Source organism: Oncorhynchus nerka, linkage group LG8 (genome assembly GCF_034236695.1).
Source record: "Oncorhynchus nerka isolate Pitt River linkage group LG8, Oner_Uvic_2.0, whole genome shotgun sequence".
In the NCBI taxonomy this organism is placed as follows: domain Eukaryota; kingdom Metazoa; phylum Chordata; class Actinopteri; order Salmoniformes; family Salmonidae; genus Oncorhynchus; species Oncorhynchus nerka.
In genome coordinates, this window is record NC_088403.1 from 29,494,876 (window position 1) to 29,512,870 (window position 17,995).

The 17,995-nt window shown below is 43.6% G+C and overlaps 1 protein-coding gene across 4 annotated transcripts; it reads right to left on the bottom strand.

Annotated features, from left to right (window-relative positions):
• Positions 1-8,727: 8,727 nt before the first annotated feature.
• On the bottom strand, positions 8,728-17,645 carry LOC115133088 (6-phosphofructo-2-kinase/fructose-2,6-bisphosphatase 3-like). Of its 4 annotated transcripts, XM_029665956.2 has the most exons (14): positions 17,306-17,645; positions 14,788-14,916; positions 14,329-14,425; positions 14,059-14,200; positions 13,871-13,927; positions 13,569-13,693; positions 13,159-13,366; positions 12,902-13,048; positions 12,702-12,806; positions 12,342-12,534; positions 11,894-12,123; positions 11,730-11,752; positions 11,438-11,500; positions 8,728-10,439 (listed from the first exon to the last, which is right to left on the bottom strand). In XM_029665956.2, the coding sequence occupies exons 1-14, from the start codon at positions 17,376-17,378 to the stop codon at positions 10,433-10,435; spliced, it is 1,599 nt and encodes a 532-aa protein (XP_029521816.1). In that variant the 5' UTR covers positions 17,379-17,645; the 3' UTR covers positions 8,728-10,432. The 4 variants fall into 4 exon arrangements, with proteins under 4 accessions (XP_029521816.1, XP_064877729.1, XP_029521818.1 ...); XM_065021657.1 differs by lacking the exon at positions 11,730-11,752; XM_029665958.2 differs by lacking the exon at positions 11,438-11,500.
• Between the last annotated feature and the right edge of the window lie 350 nt (positions 17,646-17,995).

Here is a 17,995-nt window from a genome sequence, read left to right on the forward strand (position 1 = left end):
TGCACCTGAGCTCAATTTCGAGTCTCAGAGTAAAGGGCCCGAATCCTTATGGAGTCATTATGGGGTGCTCTGTAACTGTCTCTACTAATCCAGCCCTCCACAAATAGGTCCCTAATACTGCACTGACTAACTGATGCCAATCACTGTTTTATCCATTCATGTTCTGTATGGGGAACTAGTGTTGCAGTGCCTAGTAATTTCATTTAATTTCTGCTCAAGTTCATTTAAAAATGTCTCACTTACTATCTCTCTCTCTCTCTTTCAGCTGTGCCATGACTCAGCTCTTTGTCCTCTCCAAGGTGATGAGCTCCTCCTCATTAACAGATCATGTGATCATGTTCTCTTAGGTCTGAGAAGACGGACACAGTAATCCTGTCAGTCAAAACGGACCCTTCTGATCAACCCAGCATTATCACACACACACACACACACACACACACAGTGCCTTCATTACGTATTCAGGTCCCTTGACATTTTGTTGGGTTACAGCCTGAATTTCAAATTGATTAAATTTAGATTTTTTTTCCCATTGACCTTCGCACAATACCCCATAATGTCAAAGTGGATTTAAAAAAATGAACAATTACTCATTAATAAAACATGGAAGCTGAAATGTCTTGAGTCAATAGGAATTCAACCCATTTGTTATGACAACACTAAATAAGTTCAGGAGTACAAATTTGTTTAACAAGTCACATAAGAAGTTGCATGGACTCGCTCTGTGTGCAATAATAGTGTTTAACATGATTTTTGAATGACTACCTCATCTCTGTACCCCACACATACAATTATCTGTAAGGTCCCTCAGTTGAGCAGTGAATTTCAAACAGATTCAACCACAAAGACCAGGGGAGGTTTTCCAATGCCTCGCAAAGAAGTGCACCTATGGTAGATGGGGAAAAAAACACATGAAATATCCCTTTGAGCATGGTCAAATATGAAATTACACTTTGGATGGTGTATCAATACACCCAGTCACTACAAAGATACAGGCTTCCGTCCTAACTTAGTTGCCGGAGAGGAAGGAAACCGCTCAGGGATTTCAGCATGAGGCCAATGGGGACTTTAAAACAATTACTGAGTTTAATGGCTGTGATAGGGAAAAACTGACGATGGATCAACATGGTAGCTTTTCCATAATACCAACCTCATTGACAGAGTTTGCAACAAGGCAATAATGTAATACTGCAAAAAATGTGTCATAGCAATGAACTTTTTCAGGCTGGAACACAACAAAATGTTGAATAAGTGATATATGTGATATTAATACATTTGCAAAGAAAAATGTTGCTCTGTCACTATGGGGCATTGTGTGAAGATTGATGAGGGAAAAAAACAATTTAATCAATTTTGAATATGGCTGTAAAGTAACAAAATGTGGAAAAAGTCAAGGGGTCTGAATACTTTCAGAATGCACTGTAAACCAGACCCATGTTCCATTCCCACAGAGATTATCACATACACACATTAATGCATATACTGTACACACACATGCACACACAAACGTGTGCACTCACTCATGCATGAACATACACTCACACAGGGAGAAAGTCAGTTTGCACCGCCACATACAGAGCATACAAACACATGGTCCAATAGCCTACAGAAAAAAACATTTAACCATCAATGTGAATGAACCGTGACATGGTGTATGTGGGTGAAGGTGCAGGTCACTTACAGGAGATATATGTTGATCCTGTTGCTGGGTAAATGGTAACTGGGGATACTGGTCTCTCAGTCCACCAACCCCATTCCATCTGTCACTGGGGAGTGAAGTGGAACAGAGAGAACGAGAGGCTGGGGGCAATCTGGATCATGAGTCTGACTGGTTTCATGGTACTGAGGCCAGACAAGCTGAAGGAGTCTGAAGTTGCAACGCTCAGATACAGCTGTGAGAGAGAAGATACACTGTTAGTCAGCCTACTGGAACAATAGTGTTGGAACGTGCTTTCACACAGCCATCCCGATTCATGCCCCTCAGTGGGATGTGAATAAACTCACGTCCACCTAAATGACCCCACCCTCCTAATGCCTCTGCCTCTCTCTCTCTCTCTCTCTCTCTCTTTCCTCATCTGCACTATTGAGCCTGACCCACTCAGAGATACGTTGGCCTCCACTGTGACTTTATAATTGATTCCAGAGAGTGATGAAAGTGATGTGTGGAGGCTCACGTACCCTTGAGCGGGTCAGGCTCAATAGTGGAAAGGGAGGGAGAGGAGAGATGTAAATGAGAATGATTGAGGCTGAAAAGTCTGAAACGGGGAGTGGTGGAGACTGGAGTGTATTTCTTGGAGAGGAAAGGAACATGCACACACAGGGTGATGCCATCTGTACCGATGCCAGTTGGCATTGCAGTGTCCTCCGCAGCAATCCTGTTAGCCCTCAGCAAGCTTTAACCCATTTACTGTAGTGAGGGAGGCCCAGATTTTACCTCCATTTTATAACCCCCTTAAGCTTGTACACCAAATATCTCCGACCGAATGTTACTCTAACTTTCCCTCGACATCAATCCTTCCCAGCTCGTCTGGCATTTTCAGCTGGGTCATCATGACTAGAAGCTTTCCTAACTTGAATCACTGCCTTCGTTTCTTTAGTGGAAATATCAAAACAGTCACAGGAAATACTAAAACAGTTGGAACCAATTCTGGGCACCAATTCTCAAACGACAGAACCACTTGTCTATCTGCCTCCTCATCTGTATTTTATTGTCAACGTTTGGACTCCAATATTTTCCAATGAGGGAAAAATAAAGTGACACCAGAAAGAGACAAGCCCTCGATTTGCACTTAAACAGCCTATTCTTAGGGTCTCCCGAGTGGTCTAAGGCACTGCATCGCCGCGCTTGAGGCGTCACTACAGACCCATGTTCGATCCCAGGCTGTGTCACAGCCAGCCGTGACCGGGAGACCCATGAGGTGGTGTACAATTGGCCCAGCATTGTCCAGGTTAGGGGAGAGAGGGATGGAATCTCCCCGTCAATGACCCCCAGACAAAGAGAGAGGGATGGAAAGAGGAGTGGCTCTGTGACTGTCTCTCATTTAATTTCCTTTTAGGGTTACAGACAGGTTGGACAAACACAGGCTTTGTAAGTGAGTGTGACAGTGAGTGTGTGTGAAGGTGTGTCTTGTGATTGATGCAGCAGTAATAAAGCCATTTAGGACTGTTTACAACATGATGATTAATGGTCACAAGGTCGCATCATGATTACTTTTTCCAGGTTTGTGTGTGTGTGTGTGTGTGTATGTATGAGTGTACATGTACAGTGCCTTCAGAAAGTAATTCAGACCCCTCGACTTCCTCAACATTTTGCTGTGTTACAGCCTGAAAACTGTTGAACTGCTTTGTCACATTTTGTTGCAGTATTACATGAGTGCCTTGTTGCAAACAGGATGCACGTTTTGGAATATATTCCTTCCTTTCACTCTGTCAATGAGGTTAGTATTGTGGAGTAACTACAATGTCGTTGATTCATCCTCAGTTTTCTCCTATCGTAGCCATTAAACTCTAACATAGTGAAATCCCTGAGCGGTTTCCTTCCTCCGGCAACTGAGTTAGGAAGGATGCCTGTATCTTCGTAGTGACTGGGTGTATTGATACACCATCCAAAGTGTAATTCATATTTGACCATGCTGAAAAGGATGTCTTTTTTTAACCCATCTACCAAAAGGTGCACTTCTTTGCGAGGCATTGGAAAACCTCCCTGGTCTTTGTGGTTGAATCGGTGTTTGAAAGTCACTGCTCAACTGAGGGATCTTATAGATAATTGTATGTGTGGGGTACAGAGATGAGGTAGTCATTCAAAAATCATGTTAAACATTATTATTGCACAGAGTGAGTCCATGCTTAAGCAAATCTTTGCTCCTGAACTTATTTAGTCTTAACAAATGGGTTGAATGGTTCTTGACTCAAGAAATAAATTTAAGCTTCTCGTGTTTTATTAATTTGTAAAAGGTTTGAAAAACATTATTCCGCTTTGACATTATGGGGTACTGTGTGTAGATATAAAAAAATCTACATTGAATCCATTTGAAAAATCAGGCTGTGAAACAACAATGTGGAAACAGTCGAGGGGTGTGGATACTTTCGGAAGGAACTGTATGTGTGTGCGTGCATGTACGTGTGTGATTATGCTGGGTAGATCAGAGGGGTCAGTTTAGACTGACAGGATTACCGTGTCCGTCTTATCAGAACTTGATCTGTTAATGAGGAAGAGCTCATCACCTTGGAGAGGACAGAGAGCTGAGTCATGACACAGCTATGTGAGTGAGTGAGAAAGTATATCAACATTTTTAAATGAACTTCCCCTGAACGGGGACATGACACATGAGCAGAAATGAAATTACTAGGCACTGCAACACCAGTTCCCCATACAGAACATGAATGGATAAAACAGTGATTGGCATCAGTTAGTCAGTGCAGTATTAGGGACCTATTTGTGGAGGGCTGGATTAGTAGAGACAGTTACAGTGCACCCCATAATGACAAAGTGAGAAATAAATGAGCAAATATGAAAAAGAGAGAAGAAAGCACGAGACAACACTTTAAAATTAACTTCCCCTGAACGGGGACATGAAAATTACACATGAGAGGAAGTGACATGACACAGGTCTGCAACACTAGTTTCCCATACAGAACATGAATAGATAAAGTGATTAGCATCAGTTAGCCAGTGCAGCATTAGGGATCTATTTGTGGAGTGCTGGCTTAGCAGAGACAGTTACAGTGCATTCGGAAAGTATTCAGACCCCTTGACATTCACATTTTGTTACGTTACAGCCTTATAGTAAAATTGATTATTTTAAATAATCCTCAACTAACTTATTACACCATTATAGCAAAGCAAAAACATATTTTTAGAAAACAGAAGTAACTCGAAATTGAGCTCAGGTGCATCCTGTTTCCATTGATCAACCTTGAGATGTTTCTACAACCAGATTGGAGTCCACCTGTGCTAAAATTCTATTGATTGGAAATTATTTGGAAAGGCACACTCACCTGTCTATATAAGGTCCCACAGTTGACAATGGATGTCAAAGCAAAAATCAAGCCACGAGGTCGAAGGAATTGTCCGTAGAGCTCCGAGACAGGCTTGTGTCGAGGCACAGATCTGGGGAAGGGTAACAAAAAAGTTCTGCAGCATTGAAGGTCCCCAAGAACACAATGGCCTCCATCATTCTTAAATTGAAGAAGTTTGGAACCATCAAGACTCTTCCTAGAGCTGGCCGCCGTCCAAATTGAGCAATCGGGGGAGAAGGGCCTTTGTCAGGGAGGTGACCAAGAACCTGATGCTCACTGACAGAGCTTCAGAGTTTCTCTGTGGAGATGGGAGAACCTTCCAGAAGGACAACCATCTCTGCAGCACTCCACGGAAGCCACTCCTTAATACAGGCACATGACAGCCCGCTTGGAGTTTGCCAAAAGGCACCTAAAGGACTCTCAGACCATGAGAAACAAGATTCTCTGTTCTGATGAAACCAAGATTGAACTCTTTGGTCTGAATGTCAAGCGTCAAGTCTGGAGTAAACCTTGTACCATCCCTATGGTGAAGCATAGTGGCGGCAGCATCATGCTGTGGGGATGTTTTCAGTGGCAGGGACTGGGAGACTAGTCAGGATAGGGGGAAAGATAAACAAAGGAAAGTATAGAGAGATCCTTCATGAAAACCTGCTCCAGAGAGCTCAGGATCTCAGACTGGGGCAAAGGTTTACCTTCCAACAGGACAACAACCCTAAGCACACAGCGAAGACAATGCATGAATGTCCTTGAGTGGTCCAGCCAGAGGCCAGACTTGATCACGATCTAACATCTCGGAAGGATCCTGAAATTAGCTGTGCTGCGACACTCCATCCAACCTGACAGAACTTGAAAGGATCTGCAGAGAAGAATGGGAGAAACGCCCCAAATACAGGTGTGCCAAGCTTGTAGAGTCATACCCAAGAAGACTCCAGGCTGTAATCACTGCCAAAGTTGCTTCAACAAAGTACTGAGTAAATGGTCTAAATACTTATGTAAATGTTATTTCAGTTTATTTTTAATACATTTGCAAAAATGTCCAAAAAACAATTTTTGCTCTGTCATTATGGGGCATTGTGTGTAGATAGAGGGAAAAAACAATTGAATCAATTTTGAATAAGGTTGTAACGTAACAAAATGTGGAAAAAGTCAAGGGGTCTGAATACTTTCAGAATGCACTGTAAACCAGACCCATGTTCCATTCATGACTCTGACAGCAGCTTCTCTTCTCTCCCACAGAGATTATCACACATGCATACAGTCATGCATATACTGTACACACACACACACAGGGAGAAAGCCGGTCTGCACCACATACAGAACATACAAACACAGACAGAAACATGGACCAATAGCCTGCAGCCAAAACCAGGATTCTTTATGTATAACCATACACAAGTGAGAGTAGATAGACTATGCAGGTATCTGTCATGTATAGGGACTTTGAGTCTATCAAACATTAGTTCAACCTGAGCTGGGTATGCAAAATCCAATGCAAATAACTTTCCTGAAGTTTGCTTGTGTGAGGTCATGTGACTGGGTCGAGACAAGTGTACATGAGAGTAGTCCCATACACTCTGGCTGCTGTAGACCAAAACCCCGGCCAGCCACATCGGGCCGTGAATCTGACAGCAGCGCCTGCCGGGGTTGGCAAGTAGCAAAAGTGTATGTTTGGCTGGAGTTGAATCACCGCAGTATGCATGCCACAGTTACCCCATGCTCCCTGCACAAACCCCATCTGAATGAATTATACAACGACAACACAGCAACAACTATCAAGAGCAACATCTTTAACTCTGCCCAGACAACATAGTCTGACTATTTGCGAGACAAAAACCCCTCGACCTTGCAATTATGAGTGATTGAGTTACATGTAACTGCAGCCATGTGACCACTGTAAATAGTACTGTATTGCCATCAGAGCTAGAGTGCTGCTGACCTGCCCTTGGTTTACACATCAACCCTCTGGCCTCTGCCATATCAACAGCACATGACATGGGCCTGATGGCCTCAGCTGTTTTATGGACACTACTGAATCTCACCAGGACGAAGGCTACTGGACCACCACATGGAAATAGGATGTGTCCCAAATGGCACTCTATTCCCTACATAGTACACTTATTTTGAGCCTCACGGGCCTTGGTCAAAAGTAACAGGCTGTAGGGAATAGGATGGCATTTGGCATGCAGCCGTAGAATAGATGGAGAACGGTGCTTGTCTCAGATATGAAGAGGGAGACTGCTGTCACTTTCTCTCCAATAGGGCGATACATGGTAGAGCTGGGTATGGGTTGAGAGACAGTGGTTTATAGACTGCTGTAGTGCTGAGGGCCAGAGGACAGAATGCTAGGCTAATCCTGTACAGCACAGTACAGCACAGGGATTCCCTGAATGTAGGACACAGAGACATTCTGTACTGCCATGCAGCTCTGTGTGTCTAGACAATAGAGAAACGGACAGAGAAGGCTTGGACCCTGCTATTCTAGGAGGATTAATAATGGATAAATAAAGCCCCTGTTATTACACACAAGCAGCTTCATTCCGGGGGCACTGCTTCAGAGCCTTTGTTGCATCAGTGACTTCTCCTTTGATGTCCATCTGACTGAAATCTGACAGCCAAATGAGAAGAGTAGGGGAGAGAGGAGACAGGAATAGGGGTAAATAACAAGAGGAGTTCAGAGAGAGCTGGACCTACCTCAGTTCAACACATATTTAATGAATTGTACTGTGTCCAATTACATTACACCAGTGTTTCTTAATCCTGGCCCTGGGGACCCAAAGGGGCACATTTTTGTTTTTGCCTTAGCACCAAACACCTGATTCGAATCACCAAAGCTCGATGATAAGCTGATAATTTGAATAAGCTGTGTAGCGCTAGGGCAAAAACAAAAAAATAACCCCCCTTTAGGTCCCCAGGACTAGGATTAAGAAACACTGCGAAACCCTCATCCCTGTTTTTGAGTGTGTGTTCTACTGACCTGTAAAACAGCTACTCCAACATGTTTTACTCCATGGACTGTCTGGGAGAGCATTTTTAACAGAGAATGGTTTCATTCGTTCTCCGCACCAGACACATCAAGCTACAGCAGGTAACTGCCAACACTTGAGTAAACGAGGAATACAAAGTATATTGAAAGCAGCTGTGGTTCGAATTAATTAAGCAATTAACATCCCATCATGCTTAGGGTGATGTATAAAAATGCCCAGTTGCCCGTTATTTTGGCTACCATGGTTAGAATAGGAGTATTTATGTAGTATCTTTGCCAAGGCGCATTAAAGCTGTTCTGGCTCGTGGCGGCCCAACGCCCTATTAAGACACTTTATGCTGGTGTTTCCTTTATTTTGGCAGTTACCTATAGGTCAGTATAGGTGTTGACAGCTAGTGTTGATCTGGCTCTGGCGTGACACTATTTAAACAGATGTGTTTGAATGTGGCATGGTACAACAAACTCCAGCTTCCAGTTGTTTTGAAGTTTCTGGGCTCCCTCTCCAAAGTGAAACACATTGATAGGGTGTCTGCCTATCAAGTAGTGTTTCGACAGGCCTCAGCACTCTCAAAACACTTCTATATTGTCCTATAGTACCTTTTAGAATCAAGTGTTTTGGTGACAATTTAGTTGCTTTAAAGGTTCTAGCATACTTCTCCAAAGGGAAACATTTGTTAGGTGTGCCCCAAAAAACATAAATAATGAAGATATGACATCCACAAGATCGCTTATTTTCCTGGAGATTTATTGGCCCAGCAAATGCAGAATTTACACATGTTCTCTCAGACGCTTTGCTTGCCATAAACAAGTCATACACAGTACTCAGGCAAGACCAGGTGCCATCCGCTCCAAACGATTATCTAAATCTACATAGAAATAAATAGCTTGAGAAAAAATGTCTTACAAAAAAACAAAATTCAAGTATCAGAAGCAAACAAATGAATAAAAGTAGTACTGCCAATGTGATATGCAGAACATATTTGGCTGGCTAGCAAAACAACTTCAAAGCCATTTTTCTCAGTTTCACTGTTGGCGTAGTTACTGCGTTTTACCTTTGTAGGGCAGAGTAGTACACAACTTACAATTAAGTATGAATCAGCCAATCAGAGAGGTAAAAAAAAAGAGCATCTACAAAATACCTTTCCACTCAGTTCTAGACTTGAACATTCCAAACGCTGAGCATTCCTTCAAGTCTGATATATGTACATGTCTATTTACAGAACGTATTTTCATAACAAAGATATAAATGCTCACACACGTTAGTAGCTTACAAAGAAAAGTGAAACACGTTACACTGCATGTACTCGGAAGGTAGCATATGTCTGAATTTCTATGGCCAGCTATATGGGTGCAGAAGCAGCATTGGGCTTGCAGGACAAGCACTAGGCACTCTAGGTCCAAATCTCCTTTCGGAGAGAAAGACAGAGACAATTGTGTCTATGGACACAGTCATTCACACCACTCAATAGGAATATCAACTTTGCTGTGCAAAATAATCATTCATGTCATAGCATGAGTACACCGGTTGTTCAGTAACAGTATGATACTCAAATCTTTAGAAATAAAATCATAACAAAAAAAGTGAACAAGTGCTCAACATCAACAAAAGTGACAAACACAATTTGGGTAGTCATTATTTCAGAGGCATTCCTATAGAAAAATGTTTACATCGTAAACTAAACGATTCCATCTGTTTAAAAAAAGTGATATAACCATGGATACATGACTCATTACTCAGATCTCAGGAGGTTGTCAAGAAAGGGAGATTTCAAATATTTGGCCTGGTTCCAGCTCTCTGACGGATGCGTTGCCGAGTGCCAAGTAGTGACTCAAACCAGATATAATAGTTCCTTAGAATCACAGAGCTGTCACTACAGAGTCACTTCGGAGGAACCAGAGAAAGCAGAGTGATTGAGACATGTTGTACAGTATTGTATAGTAGCATACATTATGTTTTACTGGTAAATAAATATGCTATAGGCTATGCAGAGCCATGGCCGGGTCCAGTCGGGTCTGTCGGCTATAGTTACATTGACCCAAGACCCGGCTCAGACCGGATGGAAAACTTAGAATTTTGGACCCGGGCCCGCTCGGGTATTTTGGGTGGACCTGTGAAGAACTCTAATGTACAGTGTTATCTCTCTCTTTCCCAGAGGCAAAGTGTTTGAACTACAAGCACTGGCAGATAACACAGACCAGACATGCACTAACACACCTGTGTGAGAAAAGAAAACAGAAGTGCCCTGTGATCTCCAGAAAGAGGAAGATGGGACACACACACACACACACACACACACAACAATGTCCATTTTGGTGACATTGTTGAACTTTCTTTGCCGGCTTTCACTTCCTGGGGTCTTGGATCAGGTAACGAGGCAGAGCGATCTCATTGGCAGAGCTGCAGGATCTCATGGCGATCGTTGGACATTCTCTTCATGTTCTGAGGGAAACAAAAGGCCTAAAATGGTTAAGAAGACTTGGGGAAACCATCACAATATAACAAACAAACTAAGAGTCGTCTGTGAGACAAGACACATAAAACATAAAGAGAGGGAAAGATCCTGTCCTATAGGCTAAGTGACTCCAGGCTTAACATGAGATGACGTAACATGACAGAGGCTTTGGTTCTGCTCATCCATGTCGTCTGAAGCCTCGATGAGCTACTCATTCATATTCCATGGTAAATGTAAACCATGTGTGGGCTCAAAAACAATTATCCAATCTTCCTATCCCACGTCTAAGTACACCTCAACAACTAACTATAGAGCTACAATAGGTGTGTAAGAGTGTGTGTCTTTACTTGTCTATGGGTGTTACTGTACACTGAGTGGACAAACCACTAACACCTGCTCTTTCAGTGACATAGACTGACCAGGTGAATCCAGGTGAAAGCTATGATCCCTTATTGATGTCACCTGTTAAATCCACTTCAGTCAGTGTAGATGAAGGGGAGGAGACAGGATAAAGAAGGGGTTTTAAGCCTTGAGACATGTATGTGTGCCATTCAGAGGGTGAACGGGCAAGACACAAGATTGAACGATGCTGGGTTTTTCACACTCAACAGTTTCCCATGTGTATCAAGAATGGTCCTCCACCCAAAGGACATCCAGTCAACTTGACACAACTGTGGGAAGCACTGAGTCAACATGGGCCAGCATCCCTGGGGAACGCTTTCGTCACCTTGTAGAGTCCACGCCCCGACTAATTGAGGCTGTTCTGAGGGCAAAAGTGGGTGCAACTCAATATTAGGAAGGTGTTCTTAATGTTTTGAAAACTCAGTGTACATGTGCCTCTTCTGACTGTGACTTAAGTTGACCGGATCTTACCACACCCTGAATAATGATCACCTTTCAATATGTGCCTGCAGAGTCTGAGACACAACAACACTACTACTACAGAATAAGCTGGGAGCTAAATCTAGCTGCTTTCACACTTTACCTTTGAAACACTAAAAGAGAGACGAGTTTCAGACAGTGAAGGATGGTGCAGATGGGCGGAGGTCTTTAAACAGAACAGAAAATACATTTAAAATATAGACGTTCTAAAGACGTGAGTGACAGAACAGTGTGTAGGGGTTGCCGTAGTAACATGCAGACAACAAAGCTCGTGCAATGCTCTGAAATCAGTTAGAAAAAAATGTGAGTCTGAAATGGTACACAGGACGTGAGGTCATAGTGAGCGGGAAGGAGGGAGGCACATGTATTCCTGTAGGAGAGAGACAGGTACTTACAGGCAGACTTTGCCCAGCCAGTGCTGCACGGTGAAGAAGAGAAGGAAGAAAAGAAAGAAAAGAAGAGTGAATGATAAGAGAGCAAAGAGACAACAGTGTAGAATTGAAAATTGCTTAGAGCAGGAGAGAGAGAGAGAGAGAGAGAAAGCGAGAGAGACACTCACCTGTCCGGCCAAGGCGAGGTGGGAAGGAGTGCAGAGGGACATGGGCAGCTCCTGGAGGGGTTCGTCCAGGCCGTCGATGCGGGGTTTCTTGATGTTGGGCTCGGGGCTGGTCAGGGGGGTCACACTGTTCCTCCTGATCAGAGTCACAGAATTCTTCTTCATCTCCTCTGGTCTCTCTCTGTGGGTGTTCACCGCTTCCACGTTGAGCGAGATGGACTCTACCTTGCAGCCTGCACACAGAGTAAAAACACACACACACACCACAGTCAGAACAGATAATTAGACCTCCCCTTATTTATCCTGCCCTAGACAAGCTAGAGAACATACAATTGACCCTAATGCCCAATTCACACTATAGAGCCAATCTGAACTGTACTATTCTGTCTCTGATAGTTTCTGGTCACATTGGCTTGGCTCGGTAATGTGAGAAGTGTACACAAGTTCTCACCGTAGGCAATGGGGGTGAGCTTCAGCACCGTGTGGAGGGGACACTTCAGGTAGGGCATCTCTTCTGCACTCTTATCCAGGAAGTAAGCCAGGAGACAGCGCATCACAGCCTGGTGACAGATAACCAGAACGTTCTCCTGTCTCTCCAGCTCCATGATCACTGGCTCCACCCGCTGGACCAGGTCCTGATAGGACTGGAGGGAGGGATCAGAGAGAAAGAAGAGAGAAGGGTTAACTCGATATTTTCACAGACACATCGATTCGCAGCATTTTAAACACAATAACTATGTCCATGTGTAACTAACTGTACAGTAGTTGGCAGTAGCAGGTTGATTCTAGTAGTATATTGTACTGTGCTAACCTCTCCTGTGGGGTAGCGGTAGTAATACTTGTCCTGGTCTCTCAGAGCAAACTCCTCAGGGTACTTCTCCTTCACCTCATCGTACGTCATCTCCTCACACACCCCCTGTGCACACAACACACACCTCACATTAGAGCTGTTTAAATGAAGCACCACACACACAGTCCAGTGAGTAGTCTATTCTAGTGTGTGTGACTCACAGCGTCTATCTCGTTAAGGGCCTTCCACTGTTCGTAGGGCACTCCCAGGCTCTCAGCAGTCTGGATGCTGCAACACATCTGATTGGTCCACACCTTCAGATCCGTCAAGTTCTGCTCTTTAACAAACGTCGACAACGCCCCAGAAAACTACACATAGAGAAAGGGGAAAGAGTAAGAGACCAGAAAGTGTGTGTGTGTATTCATGTGTCAACTTAGTGTGCGTGTGTGTGTATACGAGTGTGTTTCTACTCTCGTACCTTTCTCCCCCTTGGCGACAGCCCTGAGTCTCCCCCCAGGCGTCCCTGCAGGTTGTGCATGCTCTCTCCATGGCGACACAGGTAGATGACTCTGGGCTGGACGTGGATGTTCATCAGGTAGTAGACGATCTTACTCTGGACGTGGTCCTGGATCCGGTTCACCAGGAACCTTCTGCCTACATCTATCACCTTGATGAAGGACAGGCTCCTACGTAGGGGGTTAGAACAAGTTTAGTCTAAGGCCTGAATTCACAACATTTCTCAGAGTTCCATATAATCTTATTTATTATTATTTAAAAGGCCAAACTGATTCTAAATCAGGTTTAAGCCACTCTCGGATCACACAGTAAACCGTAGCTAGGGTCAACAGGTATAAACAGTGAATAAGCTATATGAGGTTTAGGGGCTACCTGTCGTACTGGTCTGGGTCCAGGGGTTCGTAGTGAACCCTGTAACACTCTATCCTCTTATGGAAGTCCTCCATGGCGTCTGTCTTGTTGCAGTCCTGGTAGTCTGGGCAGGACACCTTCACTTCCTGTCATGGGAGGAAGTAAAAGGTCAGGTGACAGCGTAAGACACTCATTAAAATTACATTATAGATATTACAACGTCAGTAGCTAACGTCAGGCTGCAACATTAGAGGAACCTTGCAGGAACATGAGCCAACCAATAACATGTTTCTTCAGATGTTCTGTTCAGATTTCTGACTCACCATGATATTTGTGGCGATGACGCTGGGATCATCACACACCGACTCGATGAAGAAGATCTGCACACACACATTTAAAGTCATTTAGAGTCCTTTTATCATCTTCACATTGAAAGACATGATGAGTCATTCGATCGCGTATCTGTTTGAGAATGCATCAAGTCGCTCGTAACCATAGAAACACCACTGACCTTGAAGCCGTTCTCACTGCCAAAGTCCAGAATCATGTCTCGTCTCTCACGAGTAGTGTTGGTGGCATCAAAGACTGCAACCTGGCCTCCCTCCTCTGTCAGGTAAGACTCAACGTCCCTCAGAGCTGCTAAGGCACATTGTCTAAGCAAGAAAAGAAATAATCTCCGTTAGCCTTGTTTCAAGTACACTGATGATCAATGACGTCACATGATGCTCAGAATTTGTCATGGTAAAACACAGAGTAGGATGGGGAGAAGGGGTGGACTCACTGTCTGATCTTCACGGCACTCTCGTTGTCAGCCTTGAAGAAGTCATACGAGCTGTAGTTCTTGACTGCTTCTCTGCGATACTCTCCCACATTGAAGACTGGAGGCAAAGAACAAACTAACAATGGTAAATGGAATGTTCTGGAGGGAGAAAGTGAGCCCAAGCCCAGTTTGTGGTAAATCTGAAAACTAAAACAGAGGAAAGGAACTAGACTAGATGAGATGGCAGGAATGCCGATTCAAGAACAATAATCCAACCTCCGCCCTTTTAACCCCAACGTTCCTCTTAGTGAACAAATACAACAATAAGATCAAATAAACATTTCTAAAATAAAGGTAATTTTCAGGCAGTGTGAGGCACATTACTATGACCAATAACAAAAGTTACTCATCTGTTAGCTACACCTGTTGATGTGTCTCGTCATGTGCCGAGTGTGTGTACTGTGTGTGTTTGCTGTGTACCTTTGGTGGGCATGCCGATCCAATTGAGGTATCGGGTGAGTTTCTTGGACATGTAGGTCTTCCCCCTGGCTGGCAGACCCACCATCACAATCACTGTGGGGGGGTTGGCCAGGTGTGGGGCCCCCGTCGCTAGAGACAGAGAGATTAAAATATTGTTCAATGGCCATACACACAATCAATCTGATTGTGTACTCTTCATTTACACACAATAATACTGCATCTTCATTCAGTGACGAATGCCTCTCATTCACACGCTCCTACCAGCTGTAATCCACTTTCCAGGACACAGTACCTCCTCGATGGAAAAACAGCTATAAAGCTATTAGGTCATCACTCCCTCCCTCTATCATTCTCCATCTATCTCACTCCCTCTCTCATTCAGTGTCAGAGAGCTGTACATCCTCTTATAGACTTTGGGAGACTGAGGCTCTGTCTGTGTGGCTGGTCCTTGCAGCACAGTGATGGTCATGGTCATGGATAGACACTAATAGTAATTCCCTCCCACCAGTCTTGTCTGCTGTGCTTCCCCAGTGGTCAAGATGGTGCGTCTACCTGCAGACACTGCTGAAGCTGTCTCCCCCCCCCAACCTGACTAAACAGTCGGCTGATAAACCTCCTACTAGAGAGATGGTTCCAATGTCAGAACCACTGCATTAGTCAATGCAAGTCGGTCTTTAAGGGAGGAAAATGTTTGTGGTATTAGTTTTCATTGCCTGAATCTCCATGTGATACAGACATCACCAGCTATTGGTGCTTTCAAGACGACAGGGAACTTGGGGGAAAAACTAGGTCATAATGTCAGTGATCTTCAGGTCAGAAAGTTGGAGTTCTATAAATAATTTGTATTTAAAAAAAAAAAAAAACTTTATTTAACTAGGCAAGTCAGTTAAGAATACATTCTTATTTACAATGATGGCCTACCAAATGGCAAAAGGCTCCTGCGGGGACGGGGGTTAAATATAAAAATAAATTAAACAGAAATAGAAGACAAAACACACATCACGACAAGAGACAACACTACATAATGAGACAAAAGACAACAACATAGCATGGCAGCAACACACAACATGGTACAAACATGATTGGGCACAGACAACAACACAAAGGCAAGAAGGTAGTGTCCATGATTGAGTCTGAATGAAGAGATTGAGATAAAACTGTCCAGTTTGAGTGTTTGTTACAGCTCGTTCCAGTCGCTAGCTGCAGCGAAATGAAAAGAGGAGCGACCCAGGGATGTTCCAGTTTCCGATTTGCATTCCGAGTTGGATGACCTTCAAAACGATTTTCCAAGTCTGACCTAGTTCTTTTCCGAAGTAGGAGATTTCTGAGTTGCGAGTTCACTGTTATTATGAACGCGGCATAAACTCATTCCCCTCCTTATGACACACAACAGGACAAACAAACTGACGTCATTGATTTAAGCAGTGGCAATTCAGGCCGTTGATATTGATCAGTCGGCTCTTTACAAACTGTCGTCACTTGTTACCACAGCCACAAAGTCATAAACCCCGCCCATTTCTGCAATTTCTCAGCCATAATCCAGCTCGCCCCATGCGGACACGCTCGATAGTTCGTCCAATCCCGATGCGTCTGCATGTAAAATCCCCCCCGTCTCTCCCACCCACACAATGGTTCCTGGCTGTCACGAGCAGAGCGGGGAGCCCCCGGGACCACAGCCACAAAGTCATACAGGCCGCCTATTTCTTCAATTGCTCTTATTAAAATGTAATTTTGAACATAACTAACTACACTGCTAACCTTATGCCTAGCCCTAACCTTAAATTAAGATCAAAAAGTATTTTTTATTTTGTGACTGTGGTAACTCATTTTTTATTTTGTGACTGTGGTAACTCGTGAAAACTAGGGACCGGATAGGGGCTTTGTTGCTATAGTGAGCACTATCAACCATTACCCTCTACAGCTACTTGTGAATCCTGACCTGGCTGCGTGCCAATGGCCAGTTTGGATAGGCTAGGCCGCTAGGGTAATAGGGCATATGCTTTTAGCATAATTATTGTAATTACACACATAGTGTTCTTTTTTTCAAGTCGGTAGGTTATTTTGAAAACTTAAGCAGTTTTAAAATTATTCTGTTGAATGGTTTCAAAAAGTAGGCTACCTACTGTATGCCACGCCAATTGAAAATAAAGCCATGTGAGTAAAGCATCAAAACATGCAATCACATTACTTGTTTTTATTTCACACATTCTGTGCACCATCGAACTTAAAGTTCAATACTCTACATGTTTCAACAACGTTCCCTGATTTCTGGTGACCTGTCTGGGGTCTCCTCATCCTGGACGGCTAATGTAGCCTAATATTCCAACAAGCTGCTACATTGTATATATTATTATAGGCTCAATGAGATGATTATTTATCTGATTATTGTGAATAAATCAATAGCATAATTATCAAAGATAATTGCATGTAATACATTTATCCTATGGACGTTTTCTAAATGAAACCTGAATGAATCAGATGGGTGCTGATACCAGCCGCGGGTTAGGTTACTACTTACTTCCCCGGGAGACTGCCGGTTTGTCATCCTTTGAAGGAATCCAGATCTTTTGTATCCTGTTCTGGGTAAGCATTCCTAGAGGGTAGTGAAATAAAACACGAAAGAAACCTAGGTTTCCCACTAATATCGGTCCCCCCAAAATACCACCTTTACGTGCTTTCAGATCAGCACGGATTAAATAAAAACAGTAGGATACAATTCAAAATGTTTTGGATCGGCTGTCGTTCTCTCTACCAGACAAGTAGCCTGTAATCAAATATATTGGCGCGCTAAGCACTCGTTAAGAGCTGCTGCGTTCTATTCTAATGCTGTTCAGCCTTTGCCGGTGTATTAATCTACCCTGCTGTGTCCCAGTTCCTTTATTTAACCTGTCCCTGCAGGAAACAACTTGACATCGATGACATCCACCGCGCTCTCGGGGAGGGTGATGCTGCGCTCCCTTGTGGCTGATGACGGTAATCCACTATTATGGCAAATGGAAGTATCCCGGCGGTGCACGTGCAGAATTGCATCCCAGTAAACCTTCAGACAGAGGAACAAATATGACCCAAAGAGAGGTTTTTACTGCATTTGCACTTTGCGGTCTCCAAATATTATGTAGTGTCATGCCAATGTCCTATACTGACACTTTCTGGTGCAGATTAGTATTTATTTTATGCAAATCATTCTAACAATTTGGCAACAACTATA

What these genes read in the sequence shown, in the direction of transcription:
- LOC115133088 (XM_065021657.1), bottom strand. Translation starts at nt 17,378, where the DNA reads ATGCTTACCCAGAACAGGATACAAAAGATCTGGATTCCTTCAAAGGAT. An exon ending in AGTGCCGTGAAGATCAGACA is followed by an intron (nt 14,201 to 14,328) that starts GTGAGTCCACCC and finishes TTTCTTGCTTAG; the next exon opens with ACAATGTGCCTTAGCAGCTC. An exon ending in GCAGTGAGAACGGCTTCAAG is followed by an intron (nt 13,928 to 14,058) that starts GTCAGTGGTGTT and finishes GTGTGTGTGCAG; the next exon opens with ATCTTCTTCATCGAGTCGGT.